The sequence below is a fragment of the Pempheris klunzingeri genome, chromosome 22, assembly GCF_042242105.1.
Source record: "Pempheris klunzingeri isolate RE-2024b chromosome 22, fPemKlu1.hap1, whole genome shotgun sequence".
In the NCBI taxonomy this organism is placed as follows: Eukaryota; Metazoa; Chordata; class Actinopteri; order Acropomatiformes; family Pempheridae; genus Pempheris; species Pempheris klunzingeri.
This window is the reverse complement of record NC_092033.1, coordinates 130,795-150,068: the sequence shown is the minus strand read 5'-3', so window position 1 is coordinate 150,068 and position 19,274 is coordinate 130,795. Positions and strand designations below refer to the sequence as shown.

Here is a 19,274-nt window from a genome sequence, read left to right as displayed (position 1 = left end):
CTTTGTGGACTGACGGAGGTCTTTGTAGACTGATGGAGGACTTTGTGGACTGACGGAGGAGTTTGAGGGCTGACGGAGGACTTTGTGGACTGACGGAGGTCTTTGTAGACTGATGGAGGACTTCGTGGACTGATGGAGGACTTCGTGGACTGACGGAGAACTTTGTGGACTGATGGTATGACTGTTCTTCAGGTGCAGCTGTGAAGGTGGATGAAGTTGGGAGAAGATGCTGAGATCCTGTTGGCTGCTGCTCTGGCAGGTGGCTCTCAGGTTATCGTGTCATGTGGTCACAGGTGAGAACCAGAGGGGGGAGGGTGTAGTTTAAACCCCTGATTAAACTAGTTCACTGGTAGTTTAAACTCCTAATGGGGTTAGTTTTACTCTTCCTCACTTTGAGCAGTTGAACATTTTTCCACCGAGTTGTTTCAGCTGGACCCACGTCGGAGTCGTTTCAAGTCGTTAACCTGATGCTCTGCGGCTCCTCTCACGTTGCAGCCGGTCTCTGCCTGGGGGGGTCGGACATTTTTGCGTCCGTCAGAGAGAACAGTCCAATTGGTCAGCTGGTATCTGAGCTCAGCATTACGACAGAGCCGGGCGCCAACACCGTCCGCCTGTGTCTGACCGGGGACAACGCCGACTGGTTCTACCTGGAGGGCCGAACCATTCGTCTGAACACCTCTGCCTCCAGAGTCCTGGACCGGGAGGTACATCTATAAAACAGGCCTCACCTGAGTTTAGACCCAGCTCACCTGTAGTTTAGACTCAGCTCACCTGTAGTTTAGAGGTTTAGACTCGGCTCACCTTTGTTTTTGTCTCAGGTTCAGGGCTCAGTGCTGATAGCAGAGCTGACCTGTTACGAGGATGATGTCATACAGGTAGGTCACCTGTCTCAGGTGAACAGGTAAGCACAGTGTCCTTGTGTTAACACACCTGTCTGTGTCTGCAGAGCCAGTCCAGGATCCTCGTGGAAATTCTGAATGAAAACGACAACAGGCCGAACTTCCTGGAGGAGACGGTCGGCCCGTTCTACGTCAGCGAGGTGAAACATGTCACCAAACGCTACGTCCATATGACACGGCAAACACGCGTTTCATGTCTCCAAACAGATTAACTTGTTAGTCTAATGTAGCAGGAACAAAGCTAGTCTGTGGATGTTGGGTCCAAACTGGAGGCGACTCAGTGTAACAGTAGCAGAAACAAGTAACTGTAGTGGTAAAGATTACAATAGTTACATTAACCGTTACGTTAACTGCTACATTAAACATTACGTTAACCGCTACATTAACCGTTACGTTAACCGCTACATTAAAGGTTACGTTAACCGCTTCATTAACTGTTACGCTAACCGCTACATGAAACGTTACGTTAACCGCTACATTAACGTTACGTTAACCGCTACTTTAACGTTACATTAACCTTTATGTTAACTGCTACATTAACCTTTACATTAACCGTTACATTAACCGTTACATTAACCGCTACATTAAAAGTTACATTAACCGCTACATTAACCGCTACATTAACCGTTACATTAACCGTTACATTAACCGTTACATTAAACGTTACATTAAACGCTATGTTAAACGCTACATTAACCGCTACATTAACCGCTACATTAACCGTTACATTAAGCGTTACATTAAACGCTACATTAAACGTTACATTAACCGCTACATTAACCGTTACATTAACCGCTACATTAACCGCTACATTAAACGTTACATTAAGCGTTACATTAAACGTTACGTTAAACGCTACATTAACCTTTACATTAAGCGCTACATTAACCGGTACATTAAGCGTTAAATTAACCACTACATTATCCGCTACATTAAACATTACATCAACCTTAACATTAAACATTACATTAAACTTTACATTAACCGCTACATTAAACTTTGCATTAAACTTTACATTAACCGTTACATTAAACTTTACATTAAACGCTAAATTAACCGCTACATTAAACGTTACGTTAAACGCTACATTGACCTTTACATTAACCATTACATTAACCGTTACATTAAGCGCTACATTAAACTTTACATTAACCGCTACATTAACCTTTACATTAAGTGTTACATTAACCGTTACATTAACCGCTACATTAATTGCTACATTAAGCGTTACATTAACCGCTACATTAACCGTTACATTAACCGCTACATTAACCGCTACATTAAACGTTACATTAACCTTTACATTAACCGTTACATTAACCGCTACATTAACCGTTACATTAACCTTTACATTAACCGCTACATTAAACGTTACATTAACCGCTACATTAACCGTTACATTAAACGCTAAATTAACCGTTACATTAAACGTTACGTTAAACACTACATTGACCTTTACATTAACCTTTACATTAACCGTTACATTAAGCGCTACATTAAACTTTACATTAACCGCTACATTAACCTTTACATTAAGTGTTACATTAACCGTTACATTAACGCTACATTAAGCGTTACATTAACCGCTACATTAACCGTTACATTAACCGCTACATTAAACGTTACATTAACCTTTACATTAACCGTTACATTAACCGTTACATTAACCGCTACATTAACCGCTACATTAAGCGTTACATTAACCGCTACATTAACCGTTACATTAACCGCTACATTAAGCGTTACATTAACCGCTACATTAACCGTTACATTAACCGCTACATTAACCGCTACATTAACCGCTACATTAAACATTACATTAACCTTCACATTAAACGTTACATTAACCTTTATATTAACCGCTACATTAAACTTTACATTAACCGCTACATTAACCGTTACATTAACCTTTACATTAAACGTTACATTAACCTTTACATTAAACGTTACATTAACCGCTACATTAACCGTTACATTAACCTTTACATTAAACGTTACATTAACCTTTACATTAAACGTTACATTAACCGCTACATTAACCTTTATATTAACCGCTACATTAAACTTTACATTAACCGCTACATTAACCGTTACATTAACCTTTACATTAAACGTTACATTAACCGTTACATTAACCGCTACATTAAACGTTACATTAACCATCGTATTAACAATCGCATTACCGTCCGTGACATCAGACCTCCTGACCACAGAAACGTGAGCCTGTATTTCACTCTGTCGTGACGTTTCCATGGAAACCCGCTGGTGTGATGAGTGATGATGTGTTTGTTTGTGCAGCTGACCGCCGTGAACTCTGTGGTTTTCACTGTGAAGGCCGCAGACGCAGACAGAGACACCATCAGTTACATCATCGACCAATCATCAGTAAGATGGAGCCCAGGCCTGTCAATCTGTCTGTCTGTCCATCTGTCCTCCTGTCAGTTTGTCCTCCTGTCTGTCTGTCCTTTTGTCCGTCTGTGCCCCTGTCAGTCTTTCCTCCTGTCAGTTTGTCCTCCTGTCTTCCTGTCCGTCTGTCCTCCTGTCAGTCTGTCCATCTGTCCATGCCCTCTATTTATCTCCAGGAATTCACCTTTGACCTGTGATTTGTCTCCTGTGATCTGTGACCTTTGACCTGCAGCGTGATGCGTGGTTCTTCCGGATCGATCTACCCAACAGCGGGAACGTAGTTCTGGACAAACCTCTGGACTACGAGAGCAGACGCCACCTGCAGCTCACCATCTGGGCCCAGGTGGGGCTCAGTCACACCTTTACTCAGCGAGGTCAGAGGTTAAACCTCAACGTCAGGCTGATGGTTTCAGCTCCATCATCATAAAATGTGGAGAAGCCAAACCAGACATCAAATAAAACAGAAATTAAAACACTTCAAAAGACTCAAATTCAAAAACCAAACAAAAAACTTTGTAATGGAAGGCAGTCGCTCAGCGCCCCCATGTGGCTGTCAGAAGAATGCAAACTTCCATGTGAGAGTTCTGTCTTGCCGATGACATCATCAGAATCATCCTGTTTCCTACCTAACTATAATCCTATATAAACTAATTTAATTACCAATGAAATGGTCCAACGTGAAGATATTACTTTTCCAATAACTTCACTGGAAATATATAAAACACAATTAGTTTGTCTCCTCTGTGACAGTCACATTAACTAGGTAATTCTCTAAGTTCTCTAAGTTCAAACTCCTTCAAACACATTTGTCTCACAAAAGGGTAAATGTTGGTTCATATTTGATCATTATGCAGCTGTAACAAAGAAAAATATATCAGAAATTCCTAACTGAAGACTGAATGAACTGGACCTGCAGAAAAATGCACTGAGGTCCAAACACCCGACACAACCTGCTTCAGTCTGCAGAGCAGCTTTGACAGGAAAAGGGTTAGAATCAGACATGAATCAGGACAGGAAAACTAGCAGGACCCAACTATTACACAAACCCTAGCCCCCAAACCAGACCCCTCAAACCCTAGCCCCCAAACCATAACTCCCAAACCATAACCTTCAAACCCTAGCCCCCAAACCATAACCCTTAAACCTTAGCCCCCAAACCATAACCCCCAAACCAGAACCTTCTAACCATAACTCTCTAACCATAACCCTCTAACCATAACCCTCTAACTCTACCTCAAAGAAAAACGAATTCTCTCTTGACATTTTGTTTTTAATGATGGGACATAGGAGGCGAATACTGTGGACAAATTTAACACTTCTGCTGATCTGACGGTGAATATCGAGGACGGAGATGACCAGTATCCCCATTTCCTGCCCTGCACACCTGTAGCTCCAGGAGTTCCTGTCTGCGCGAACCCCACCTACACTGCCAACATCACCCACAAACAACAGGTAAACACCTGAAACAACAGATGAACAGGTGTTAAACAGGTGGTGGGTGAGCAGATGATGGTAGAAGCTTCTAGGAACTCGTTTTGTGTTTCAGTCAGCAGACAGGTGTGTTTTGTTTCAGGATGCTCTTCTGGAGTTTTCTCCTGGTCCAATCAGAGCAGAAGATGGAGACAAAGGAATCAACACTCCTCTGGTGTTCACCATCTTGTCAGGTCAGACTTTAACCTGACATCACCTGTACCTGTGCCTGCACCTTCCAACCTGAACCTTAACATCAGATCTACAAAGTGATTCATCAGATTCAACCAAACCTAAAACACCTGGAGGGTGTAGACACAGGTGACCCTGTAAATAAGCTTGTACTGATGTTAGAGAACATTCAGCGTGTGTACAGGTGTGTTTGTGTGTCAGCAGGTGGTGATCAGGGCAGGTTTGTGATCAACAACAGGACAGGTGAGATCAGGTTAACCAGACCTGTGAATGGCCAGCGGTTGGCGAACTTCACGCTCAGCATCATGGTAACACCATTTCGTATTTGCCGTCTAATTTCTGACTCCAGTTCTGAGCAGATTCTGACCTACCAGTCCCTACAGGTGTGTCAGGAGGATGATCGGCTAAAGTACAGCGTGGCATCGGTTTTGGTCAGAGTCCTCAGTGAGAACATTTTCCCCCCGGCATTCAACAGAACCACCTTCAAAGGTTTCATCATCCAGAGTTCTAGCCCCGCCTCCATCGTCTCCACCTATGGGAACCAGGTGTTGCAGGTCCAGGCATCAGACCGCGACTTCCGTGATGTAAGAACAGCTGCTGAAATACCTGTCTTATGACCTGTTTCACACTTGATGACTCATCTCTGCTGTCCAATCACAGGGACTGAATCCAAACATCCACTATTACCTCCATCCTCCATCTGGACTGTACCAAGTAACGCAGGGGGGGGTTCTGATCGCCAGGACGGACCAACTGCGCGCCTTCGACAGGCACATCCTGCAGGTGGGGCGTCAGGCTACAATAATGTTGTATAATCACACCACTGTACTACAATGAGCTGAATTATAGTGACACACACACACTCACACACTCACACACACACACACACACACACAACGAGGTGACGGACAGAATCTGATCGTTGTTTCTGAGGCTGCAGGTCGTCGCCAGAGACGATGAATCAGGAGAAGAAGTTTCAGCTTCTGTCGACATCGAGGTTCTTCAGAGAGGACAAACAGGTGAGGACAGCAGCTTTTACCTGGGACACCTGAGACCACCAGAGTCTACCTGAGTTCACCAAAGACACCAGAGAATATCTGAGACACCAGAGACTACCTAAGACTACCTGAGACTACCCGAGACACCAGAGACTACCTGAGACTACCTGAGACCACACTCATTAAGCGGCTGCCGATTGTCAGGATGGTGTGTATCCAAAGCCTGATTACAGTGTGGATTAATCCACCACAGGAATTAGTCCCTGGCACACAGGTCATGTCCTCCTGTTGGGAAGCTGTTTTAGTCTTTTTCCAAATTAAACCATGTTTGTGTTCCATGTTGTGTTCACTGGCTTTGCGCTAACGTGGTGTTTTTCTATTTTCAGTCCCTCGTGGTGCATTCACTGAGCAGCCGTTATTTGGAGATGTGGACAGCAGACTGGCAGGAGGAATCGCAGCTTTGGTCCTGCTCCTGTTTCTGTCGTCTGTGCTGGTCCTGCTGCTGCGTATGGTTCAGAGGAGACGGCACCAAAGAAATGGCGAGGAGCAGGAAGCCGCCACCCCCGGAGGGCTTCCCAGCGTGGTACGACCCGAATTTCTGAGTCTCAAACACACAAACGAGATGTCTGAAACATAAAAATAGTTGGTCTGGAACAGCGTCAGTGATGGATCATTTATTGGAGTTAGTGATGAAGAGTCAGCTCCTCCTCTGTCTCACAGCTTTGCAGTGACGTTCAGCTGAGCGTTTCTCCAAAAGGCCTCACACAGACTTAGAACGAAGACGGACATTTAGAGCCACAGAGCAGACATGGTCCCTCCTCTGAAGGAGGAGAAGACCAAAGCCAGAGCTAACAGAGACACCACGCCACACTGACGATGCATTCACTGACTGCTTCTGCTGAAAACTATTGGATAAGCAGCTCAGTTTTAACGGATCGTTTCAGTCTGACTGAACTCAGCACGAGTTCATGACGGAGACCAGAGGTGGACCCGTCTGTAGAAGTCAAGAAGGTTCCAGATGTTCTCTCCTGATTCTCTGTTTCTGTCACCATTGTTTGCTGATGTTTCACATGGTGTTTAAAGCTGCTCCGCACTGCTGTGACAGGTGGGGTGGACTTCCTGTCATGTGCTTCTGTTTATAACCTCCGTCACTGACGTCTGTTTGTGGCATCCTGTGGTGTCCCGTGGCATCCCATGGTGTCCTGTGGTGTCCCGTGGCATCCTGTGGTGTTCCATGGCATCCCATGGCGTCCTGTGGTGTCCCGTAGCATCCTGTGGTGTTCCGTGGCATCCCATGGTGTCCTGTGGTGTCCCGTGGCATCCCATGGCGTCCTGTGGTGTCCCGTGGCATCCCATGGCGTCCTGTGGTGTCCCGTGTCATCCTGCGGTGTCCTGTGGTGTCCCGTGGCATCCTGCGGTGTCCTGTGGTGTCCCGTGGCGTCCTGTGGTGTTCCATGGCATCCCATGGCGTCCTGTGGTGTCCCGTGTCATCCCGTGGTGTCCTGTGGTGTCCCGTGGCATCCTGTGGTGTTCCATGGCACCCCATGGCGTCCTGTGGTGTCCTGTGGCATCCCATGGCGTCCTGTGGTGTCCCGTAGCCTCCTGTGGTGTCCCGTGGCATCCCATGGCGTCCTGTGGTGTCCCGTGGCATCCCATGACGTCCTGTGGTGTCCCATAGCATCCTGTGGTGTCCCGTGGTGTCCTGCGGTGTCTTGTAGTGGCTTGTGGTCTCCCGTAGACTGGTAGATTTAAAGCTGTGTGATTGTCTGATGCTGTTTGGAATAAAAGACTTCTTGTGACAGTGGTGTGTTGACGTTTGTGTTAGAATGGGCTCCGCCCTGCAGGTAAACCCACCTGCTGTCCACACGAGTGTCATGTGACTACAGACTGACTCTCTGGAGGGTCCTGGCAGTTCTTGGATCTGAGTGGATCTGATTTGAGTCTGACCGGGTCCAGGTGAGTCCTACTGAGGTCGAGTGAGTCACCGTGTCTCTCTCCAGCAGGTGGACCACAGTCGCCCGCTGTTCTCTGTGGACGAGTCCTCGTTCAGAACTTTGTCAGAGAGTTTCCACGGCCGACAGGGCGTCTACACCAGGAAACACTCTCTACCGCCGCCTCCTCCTCCTCCTCCGCCTCCTCCTCCATCTTCTTCATCATCACTCATCTTCACCAGCGATCCTGGAGGAAGATCCTCCCGTCACCCTCACCTGTTTCCTGTCTCACAAAAAAGCCAACGGACTCCTCCAATCCCAGAGGACAGCGACACCCTTCGATCACCTGACGTCAGACAGGGACGGTCCACTGGTGCGTCTCCTGGTGTTTGCCGTGATGACATCACAGCAATGAACAGAGAGACTCTTCGGAGAAACGCTGACACCAAAACGGACCAATCAGAGGACCCGTACCGGAGGATGGCTTCTGTGATGTGTTTCTCTGAAGGCGAGGCCAGTTCAGAGGACAGCAGCCAATCACAGAACAAAAACAAGGACATGTGACATGTCTGTGTAGCAGCCAATCACAGACCAGAAACATCAACATCGACCTCTACAGAGTCCCTGTGATTGGTCTCTGTGAAGACGGTTAGGCGACCTGATCAGTCAGGACCAATGAGAGTTAACTTTACCCAGTGCGTGCACACACACACACACGCACACTTCTGGTTTTTAGTACATTCATGTGGATTTTATCTGATCAGATCAGTCAGATGATCGACCTGATCACAGCTCTGAATGATGAAGATCATCTACAAACAGCTTTGACTCATGATGATGATCATTATTTCAGACATGAGACATGAACGTGGGGGTCGGGTGGGTCTTTCAGATGGATTGTCATGGTGACAAAAATAAACAGAATCTTTATCCAATATCACATCTCTGATTCATGAACAACTCAAAACACACCTGGACAGGTGAGCGGTCTGCTAAAAAACAGCCAATAAGACCGTGAAACACATCAGCACCCTCACAGCTTCTTCATATATCAATCAATCAATTCATCTTTATTTATATAGCGCCAATTCATAATCATAATCATCAATATATGACCATCAACACACATGTAACATGAACAGCCATGATCTGACTCACCTGTATGAAGACATCAGGCAGCCGAGCATTCCCTCTGGATTGTCCCACAGTTCATAACTCATAGTCAGGTCATGTTAACATGTTCAGGTCACGTGAACATGTTCAGGTCATGTTAACATGTTCAGGTCACGTGAACATGTTCAGGTCATGTTAACATGTTCAGGTCACGTGAACATGTTCAGGTCACGTGAACATGTTCAGGTCATGTTAACATGTTCAGGTCACGTGAACATGTTCAGGTCATGTTAACATGTTCAGGTCATGTTAACATGTTCAGGTCACGTGAACATGTTCAGGTCACGTTAACATGTTCAGGTCACGCGAATATCACGTTAGCAGTCACGTGTGAGGTTGTTTTTGGCCCATAGCTGCTCACAGTCAGTCTTGTAAAGGTACTGCAGCAGCTGTTTGTTCCTCTTCTTAAGTTCTCATTTTTCTCTATTGGGTTCTGTGAGGCTCCTGTTTGAACTGGAAATCTCTTCAGATCACAACACTTAACTGAACACTGACTGACTCCCTGCTTTCAGCACATGAACTTCACAATCAGATTGATTTACAAAAACTCCCCTTTTAGAAGAAAAACTCCCCTTTAACAGGTGGCTGGAACAATCCTTCATGACCCTATCACAATAAAAGACCATTTGACCTGAAAGGGGGTGTGGCCCGTGTGATGTATGGGCGGCTATGATTAGTCGGCTGTGGACCTTTGGCCCACGTTAACATTTACGTTTAGAGTCCTGAAGCAGCAAAGAGACAAATGTGCAACCAAATTTTATTATTTCTAATTTGGAACAACTGTTTAACTGAGGCCACAGGCTCAGACTTCCCATGATGCACTGGGCTCCTCTTCCTTCCCCTTCCTCTCCACTTCTGCGCTTCATGTCTCTTTAACATCTGTTACTAATCAGAGAGCAGATTCACACATATTAAATAAAAAAATAGGATTTGATCATGATGAATATGAGTTTTTAATGTAAAAATCAAACTTTTTAACTATGTATCTGAAAAAGTAAGTAAGTAAGTAGTAAAATAAACAGTTTTCAAAAGATCATGAAATAATTTACTGATGAACTCGTTCTCATCCAATTCCTGGGCTTTTATTTTGTCTCTCACAGGAAGTAGTTGTCTCGTTTCTCGGATCTGATCTGAGTTCCGCCTCAAAGCGTCTCTGAACTTTCTGAGAGCAGCTCGGCGGATCTCCGCCTCAGTTCTCCTCCTCTTTCCTCTCTTTACCTCTGTTTTTACTCTGTTTTCATCCGTTTTCATCTTTTTTTCTGTTTTTCTGTTTTTGAGTTTCGGGTTTTCGGGTTTGTTGACGTCATCGTGACGCTGCGGACAAAACGCCGCTGATAAACGATTCAAGACCGGAACCGGAACCGGAACCAGGTGAGTCCATCATTGAAATCACTAAACACACTCCTGGTAGTCCCCAGTACACACACACACACCACACACACACACACACACTCACTCACACACACTCACTCACTCACACACACACACTCACTCACACACACACACACACACACACACACACACACACACACTCACACTCATTCACTCACACACACTCACACACACTCACACACACACACACACTCACTCACACACACTCACTCACTCACACACACTCACACACACACACACACACACACACACACACACTCACACACACACACACACTCACTCACACACACTCACTCACTCACACACTCACACACACTCACACACACACACACACTCACTCACACACACTCACTCACTCACACACACTCACACACACACACACACTCACTCACACACACTCACTCACTCACACACACACACACACACACACACACACACACACACACACACTCACTCTCACACTCACACTTCCTCCTCTTCCTCTTCCTCCTCTAATGAATGAACCCCCTTGGTGATAAATCCAGGACCAGGTCCTTCTGGACCGTGACTCTGTTAACATGTATGTTATGAGAACTGGACGACACGCTGAACATGTGAACTACATGTGTCCATGTGATACCGAGAGCAGGGGCACCCCCAGAAACTTTTCACGGGGGGCCAGATAGGGCCAGCGAAAATCCTGGGGTGGCACACCAAAACCAAAAACAATAACGGAATTTCAAGAAGAAAAGCTGTTGTAAGTATTGAGGCTAGTCAAAATCAATGAGAGTTGAGGAATCATGTACTCATATACTTTCTAATTTTACAGTTAATGTTACTTAGATGTACATGGACTAATACAGTACAAGCCTGTTTTATTAAGCGTTGGTTTATTTATGAGTTAGGAAATTCATTGTTCTAATAGGGTAGTTGTATTATACAGCTTTACTATTAGGGAGTACATTCATGTAATGAACTAAACAGTTACAGGGAACAAGTCTACTCAAGTTTAAAAGCACCACACAGAGGCCTTTGATTGTTTTCAGTACAGCTTTATTCTGCTGTAAACATGTAAACAAAGCATTGTCTTTGACAGCAGACATTTGACCACAGCTCTGAGAGGATTCTAGCCATGTGAGCACTGTACCACTGTAAGACTGTAGTCTTTCTTGAAGCCTCGTCTTCTGCCCCCTTGAAGAGTACGAGGGAAAAACTTGAGATGCTGCTGATGTTGACTGGGAAATATCTGTGATGAAACATGAGGACAATAAGTTACTCTGAATTTAAAATAGCAGCAGCAAAACCAACAGTAATAACATGAGTAGCTGTCCATAGTAATCCCAGATTACAGGTGTATTATGGACCCACAGTCAGTTCTGTTCTGACTGTTCAAACTCTTCTACCAGTAAACATGAACAAGAAGCTTTCTGTTGTTGCACCAGGATTCATAACTCAGTGTTGACACCTTGTTACCACACGTTTATCCAGGTGAAGTTACTCTCTTGCCATTCATTTCCTCATGAGGGACCCTGTTCTCAGCTCACCTGTTGGTCCATCAGTAGGATGAACAGCTGTGTCCTGTCTGACCTGCTGCCTTACTTCTTCATGTTCTCAGCTCACCTGTTGGTCCAGCAGTAGGATGAACAGCTGTGTCCTGTCTGACCTGCTGTCTTACTTCATGTTCTCAGCTCACCTGTTGGTCCATCAGTAGGATGAACAGCTGTGTCCTGTCTGACCTGCTGCCTTACTTCTTCCCTGTTCTCAGCTCACCTGTTGGTCCAGCAGTAGGATGAACAGTCTGTCCCTGTCTGGTCATGGGTTTGCTCGGTGGTCTTATCTTGGCCTGCATCATCACACATATGGAAGAGATGTCCGTAGACTTTCTCTTCATTGTCTGAACATTGCCGCAGCATCACGGCACAGGTGCTGGTGATCCGACGCTAGCGGCCCTTAACACAAGCTAATGAGATGCTCAGTAACGGAGAGCAGCCAGCAGGAGGTTCAGCACAGACACAGTTTACCAAACACACACTATTTGTTCTAAAAGTAAGTACTGTTTGACGGACTTACCTGTTGGTAGTCTGGTTGTCTCAACAGCTGCCGTTGAAAATGACTTCCACTGACCGTCTCTGAGTTTGGGCAGCAGCTGCTGCAGTGCTGCCTTCACTTGCACTCGGACAACGTAGTTACAATTTCCGAAATTTTCAAATGTGAACTTGACCTATCAGAACTGGGGGGGGCCACTGGGGATTTTTCAGCCCCCCCTTGACGGCGCCCCTGACCGAGAGTGGACAGCAGGAATGACAGACAGCAGGATGAAACATGTAACATGTATGAGTGCTGTGAATAGCAGCGTCTTCCATGTGAACATGGGTTGAGATTTAGTGTCCTGGTGTGAGGTCTGATCATGTGATCATGTGATCATGTGACCATGACTCTGACTTCCACAAATGTTCAGGGAACCAAAACATGTTGAACCGACTTCTTCATGTTGGCGTCAAAGCACAGAGCTTCATCACAATGGCAGAGCTGCACGCACAGCAAACTGACTAAGCTACTAACCTACTGACTAACTAATCTACTAACTGACTAATCTACTAACGACTGACTAACCCACTAACTGACTAACTAACCTACTGACAAAACTAGAACTAACCATGTGTAACCCTCTCCCTGCCCCACAGCCCCCCCACCATGAGTGCCCCCCCCCGGCGGGTCCGGCTGAGGCCCTGGTTGGTGGCTCAGGTGAACAGCAGCAGGTATCCCGGCCTCCGCTGGCTCGGCCCGGACCGCCGACTCTTCCAGATCCCCTGGAAACACGCAACACGCCACACGCCAGCGTCGGACGACGACAACACCATCTTCAAGGTAAGACTGACCCTCCGCGACCTCTGACCTCAGCGACCTCCGACCTCTGAATTCTGACTCAGTGTATTTGTAGCCTCAGAAACACACCTGTGAGCCTGTCGGCCAATCACAGACCGGCTCTAACTGTCACCGTGGGGACAGGACAGGACCGTGGAGGGATGATTAATGTGTTCACATCAGCAGCCGTCTGATCTCACACCTGGATGCCACAGGGGGAAACGGCTCAGACCTCACCTGTGGAACCTGTCGGTTACATTCAGACTGACGCATCAAACCAGAGAAGAAGAAGCCGTGACTTTCTGTTCTCAGAGTTTCAGTTTCTGGATCACGACTCCAGATGAGCTGATTGGCTGCTGCTGATGTCACTTCCTCCTTGAGCATTTGTGAAACTTTAAACCACTGACAGAAAAGTTTTTTTCACTGTGACACTTCCTGTCACATGAGCATCAGGGTGATACTTAAAGGAACAGTACAGCATTTAGTGAAATCCTATTTTTCTGATCACATTGTTTCCATTCGACTCTCATGTCTTTACGACAGACTCAGAACTACAGCCAGTTAACTTGGCATACAAACCGGAAACGGGGGTGGCGCTATCTTAGATTAGTACATAAACTGAAATGGGGGGGCAGCTAGCTTAGCTCCCAGCTCCGTTAAAGCTTCCTGGCGAACATGTTGTGTTTGAGGTGTGAAGTGTAAAAACAAGACGTTGTAGTTTTAACGGGTTACAGGGTGTTTATTGTGTTTGGTTATGTTACATTACATTCATTTATCAGGAAAAACTCCCCTTTTACAGGTGGCTTGGACTGATCAGCCAATCACAGGGCCGACACACAGAGACAGACAACCACTCACACTCACATCTACAGGCAGTTTTGAGTTGCCAATTAACCTGCATGTGTTTGAACTGTGGGAGGAAGCTGGAGAACCAGAGAGAACCCACACAAACACGAGGAAAACACGAGAATCTACACAGGAAGGTTCCAGGTTCAAATCCAGATTTGACCACCGCACCACCGTTCTGCCCAGTGAGACACTGACTTGTTCTTTTTCTCCTGAAAGTGAAACAGAGTTCAGCTTCCTGTTTTTTGGGGGCGGGGGTACCGGAAACCATCCTTCCTGACACCCTATCACAATAAAAGACTTTTGGCCCACGTTATAAAACCGGCTGACATTTACGTTGGCGCCATGTGAAGTCAGTCAGTTCAAACATAAGTAACCCAACAAAAGAAGCTGATTGGTACGACTGGTATAACGTGTGAACGCGGTCAGAGTTCTTCCCCCTGATCGCAGCGGGAGTTTGAGCGGGAAAGAAAAGAAGTGACACTATAGAGAATTTGAAACTGTTCCTTTAAATGTGCAGCGAGTGTGTGTGTGTGTGTGTGTTGCAGGCGTGGGCTCTGGAGACAGGTAAATATCAGGAAGGTGTGGATGAACCCGACCCCGCCAAGTGGAAAGCAAACCTTCGCTGTGCTCTGAATAAAAGCAGAGAGTTCCAGCTGAAGTACGACGGCACCAAAGAGACGCCGGTCCAGCCGTACAAAATCTACGAAGTGTGCGAGCAACCCGGGAGCACAGGTGAGGCTCACCTGGTGCCATGTGACCAGGTGTGACGTGTGGACGGGCAGAGGTCACGTGACCTTTAGAGGTGGTGTCAGACATGGTTTAGAACAGTGTGGTGAAAGCGTGACCTTTGACCTGGACGTCCAGGTTTGATGGTTGACTGTTTCTGTTTCAGACGGTGCTGAGGAGGAGGAGGAGGACGAGGAGGTGAGGAAGAACATTCACACGTAGAACGTGTTCCCGTGTTGATCTGCTGACTGACACGACATCATGTGTTTTCTTCTCAGATGCCGAATCTGATGGATCTGAGCATCAGTGAGTAGGACGGGGGTCAATCAATCAATCAATCTTTATTTATAGAGCACCAACAGCATTATCTCCAGACGCTTTCCATAAAGAGCAGCTCAGACCAAACTGTTTAATAAGAGAGAGACCAAAGATTCAGGAATTCAACATGAAGGATTCAAGAATCCCCACAGAGCAGCTCAGAGGTTAGATTAGGACCCAGTGGAGGAAGAACTCCCCTTTAATGGGAAGAAACCTGGAACAGAACCAGGATCAGAGGGTGGGGTTAGGGTTGGGGGGGGGGGTTCTGTCAGGGTCCATGTTGGGTGGAGGTTGGACAGAGAGAGTGAAACACAGAGAGAGGGAGACAGAGAGAGAGAGAGAGAGAGAGAGAGAGAGAGAGACAGACAGAGAGAGACAGAGAGACAGAGAGAGAGAGAGAGAGAGAGAGAGACAGACAGAGAGAGACAGAGAGAGACAGAGAGAGAGACAACACAAACAGTAACCACCATACTAACAGTGACTACAGCACTAACAACAGGAGTGTGACTAAAAGATTAACAATGTGGTGATATGATAATAATGAACGGTGTGTGAATGAGTGATTGAGGACGTAAAAGTGCTTTGAGTAGTCAAAGTGACAAGAAAGGAGACATACAGACCACATACAGACCATACAGACCATACAGACCACATACAGACCACATACAGACCATACAGACCACATACAGACCATACAGACCACATACAGACCACATACAGACTAGATACAGACCATACAGACCATACAGACCACATACAGACCACATACAGACCATACAGACCACATACAGACCACATACAGACCACATACAGACCATACAGACCATACAGACCACATACAGACCATACAGACCAGATACAGACCATACAGACCATACAGACCACATACAGACTAGATACAGACCATACAGACCACATACAGACCATACAGACCATACAGACCAGATACAGATCATACAGACCAGATACAGACCATACAGACCACATGCAGACCATACAGACCACATACAGACCACATACAGACCATACAGACCACATACAGACCACATACAGACCATACAGACCATACAGACTAGATACAGACCATACAGACCACATACAGACCATACAGACCTTTCATCAGTCTTCATCAGCTCAGTGATGAAGACGTTGGTCTGTCTGGACACAAGCAGCAGGAGTAAAACATGGAGCTCTGGTCACATGATCAGCAGCATGTATGATAATCCACGTCATCATGTCATGTGATGATGTCACTTCTCATCAGACCCCAGGATCAGTGACCCCCCCTCCTTCAGCACTTTCCCGGCTCATTCAGAGGTGAATCGGTTCAGTTTGTCCACCAGTGGGACGTTTGGACATCCACATGTGATCCCGATACCTCTGCTGGCAGAAAGAGTCCTCCCCGTGACCTCGGACCTTCCTGTGACCTCGGACCTCCAGGCTCAGACGGCAATGGCAGATGGTGGGAGCTTCGTCCATCCTGCCGGACTCTCTGAAGGACTCCAGGACCTGAATTCTCTGCCACCCCCATCTGCCTCTGCCCCCCCAGGGGCAGCCCCAATGGAGACCAGCTGCTTGGGGGGCGTCCAGAGCCAGGGGGACCCTCAGAACCATCAACCCAGCGAATACGACCTGCTGAGCAGCGTCCCATGTGAGTACGAGCTGGGAGCTGCTGGCTGAACGTGTTTCTGCGTTTCAGATGACAAGAGGTCTGCAAGGGTCCACGAGATCCGAATATCAGGACTAACATCAGGACTAACAATCAATCAATCGGGGGGGGGGGGGTAGGTTGCAGTTCACCAGCAGCATTGATCCTGAAGGAGTTCTTGTGTGATTAACACAGTTTGATAAGAACCATATTGATCATTATATGGTTGCCGTAGGAACAGATAGCTGTCCTCTCTGCGTTTCCATAGCAACACATTTAATATGTTTGTCCCCTCCATGTTGCCACAGTAACAGATCTGGACCTGAAGTTCCAGTACCGGGGCCGGAAAAAGGGCTCTCTGACCGTCAGTAACCCTCAAGGCTGCCGGTTGTACTACGGACACCTGGAGCCAACCCCGGAGCAGGTGGACCTGTTTGGACCCGTTACCCTGCAGCAGGTTCTGTTCCCGGGGACGTCCGAGATCCAGAACCAAAAGCAGCGATTCTACACCGATGCCCTGCTGGACGTGATGGACCGCGGACTGATCCTGGAGATTTGGGAGCAGGATATCTACGCCATTCGCCTCTGTCAGTGCAAGGTGTTCTGGTCCGGACCGGGCATGCCCGAACAGGGTCCACCAAACCCCATGGAGAGGGAGAAGAAGATCAAAGTGTTCAGCCTCAACGACTTCCTCCAAGGTGACGACCGGCTGAGCTGTTGGAGAACTCTGAAGGCTTCTTTTCACACTTCTGATCCATGTTGAAATCACCATGTGTCCACAGGCCTGATCCTGTTCCAGAGGGGTGAAGCTCAGAACCCGCCCCCCTTTGAGATCTGCTTCTGCTTTGGGGAGGACTGGCCCGACACAAAACCCAAAGAGAAGAAGCTCATCATCGTCCAGGTCTGTTACGATGATATGATTTCACCTCAGCATCTCAGGCCAAAACAAACATGTTCTTCGCTCCCCCGTCCTCATCCTCTGTGGTTCTGACTGACAGCCTCTCTGAGTTTTGTGTGTCTGTGTTAGATTTACAGATTCAGAGATGATCATTATTATTTATGTCGTTTTTATGTGAAGGAGCAAAAATGTTCGTCAAGTTTGAGCTTTTTGTGGAAAAATAAAAAAGACCCCCCCATTCAACCAACAAGTCCCTGTTAGGTTAATGTTAAAACAGCTTGTTGTGGTTCTGTTTGGTTGGTTCTAACCTGAATTTCCGTTGTCCTCAGGTGGTTCCGGTGGTGGCCCGGATCCTGACAGAGATGTTTTCTGGAGAACTCAGTTGGTCCACAGACAGCATCCGCCTGCAGATCTCAAATCCGGACGTGAAGGACCAGACAGTGGAGCAGTTCAAAGAGCTGCAGAGGCTCCTGCAGAGCCACCACATCCAGGGCCCCTGGACCCCCAGCGGCCCCTGAACACTGGGGGGGTTCTAGGCGTTCAAAGGATACGTCACTGTTTTTCTGATGACTTTCAATAATTGCCGCTGCAGTATTCCGTCATGCCGCGGTTGTTGTTTTACGTCTTTCCTCTAACGTCTTTGTTCCTCTGCTGCCAACATTTTACTGGTGTTTCTGATCCAAAAGGTGAAATCAGACAATTCTGGTCCCGACAGTTATGGAATTTGTCCACTTTGAGATCCGACGTCTGTGATCTGAAGAGGCTGCAGCTCGTCTCAGTGTCCCCAGAATTTGAGCCAAGCAAGATGAAGCAGATCTTAGTGTCTATGCTCCCCACCTGTGGAACAGCTGAGGTCTGCTAGGACTGTCAGTGCATTTAAATCAGGTCTTAAAACGTTACTGTTTACCGTGGCTTTTCAATAATTGAGCTCCATAACTTTCTTTTCATTTGTAACTATTCATCCACATGCACCTAGTCTTTTAATGCATCTTCTCTTAAGCTTTAACTATTCATTTGCTTGTGCTTTTATTTCTTTAACATTCAATTTTAATGTTTGTTTTCTTTTTATTGTTTCATGTCCATGTAAAGCACTTTGAATTGTCTTGTGTCTGAATGGTGCTTTATAAATAAATTTGCTTTCGCCGCCTTCACCTCTCTGAGACACCAAACCTGAAGGACTCATCACTGCCCTCTGTGACAGAACCAGGAGAACCTCCAGTGTGACTGGAGCTGGTGGAAACCAATCAATCAATGAAACTGTAGTTTCTTCAGCCACTGGGGGCAGCGACGAGTTTGTTGCACACACAAAAACACTAGTTTACACTAATTGTACTGTACACTTACCAGTCAGCCAATCAAAGGTGTGATTTCTGCTTCACCTGAAATGTTTTCAATCCATCTGTTTCAGTTATACAAGAGACCACATGATACATGTGTGGTTAATTTCACACCTGCAGGTGCACGTTTGTCCAGGTAGGTTTATGATGGGACATGTTCAGGCTCTGTGGGTCAAATTTGTTACACAAGTCA

At 46.6% G+C, this 19,274-nt stretch overlaps 2 protein-coding genes across 2 annotated transcripts; both read left to right on the top strand.

The window, feature by feature from the left end:
• Nucleotides 1-226: 226 nt before the first annotated feature.
• On the top strand, nt 227-8,460 carry cdhr5-rs (cadherin-related family member 5, related sequence). The gene is made up of 16 exons (XM_070854198.1): nt 227-293; nt 496-704; nt 819-875; nt 947-1,039; nt 3,198-3,284; nt 3,538-3,648; nt 4,593-4,757; nt 4,879-4,969; nt 5,172-5,275; nt 5,351-5,551; nt 5,628-5,750; nt 5,908-5,986; nt 6,352-6,548; nt 7,234-7,382; nt 7,791-7,809; nt 7,969-8,460. The coding sequence occupies exons 1-16, from the start codon at nt 227-229 to the stop codon at nt 8,458-8,460; spliced, it is 2,244 nt and encodes a 747-aa protein (XP_070710299.1).
• A 1,877-nt stretch (nt 8,461-10,337) lies between these two features.
• On the top strand, nt 10,338-18,852 carry irf5 (interferon regulatory factor 5). The gene is made up of 9 exons (XM_070853808.1): nt 10,338-10,440; nt 13,125-13,308; nt 14,700-14,886; nt 15,047-15,078; nt 15,159-15,186; nt 16,463-16,849; nt 17,155-17,544; nt 17,629-17,747; nt 18,074-18,852. Exons 2-9 carry the CDS (start codon nt 13,135-13,137, stop codon nt 18,260-18,262), a joined length of 1,506 nt encoding a protein of 501 aa, XP_070709909.1. The 5' UTR covers nt 10,338-10,440; nt 13,125-13,134; the 3' UTR covers nt 18,263-18,852.
• Nucleotides 18,853-19,274: the final 422 nt, after the last annotated feature.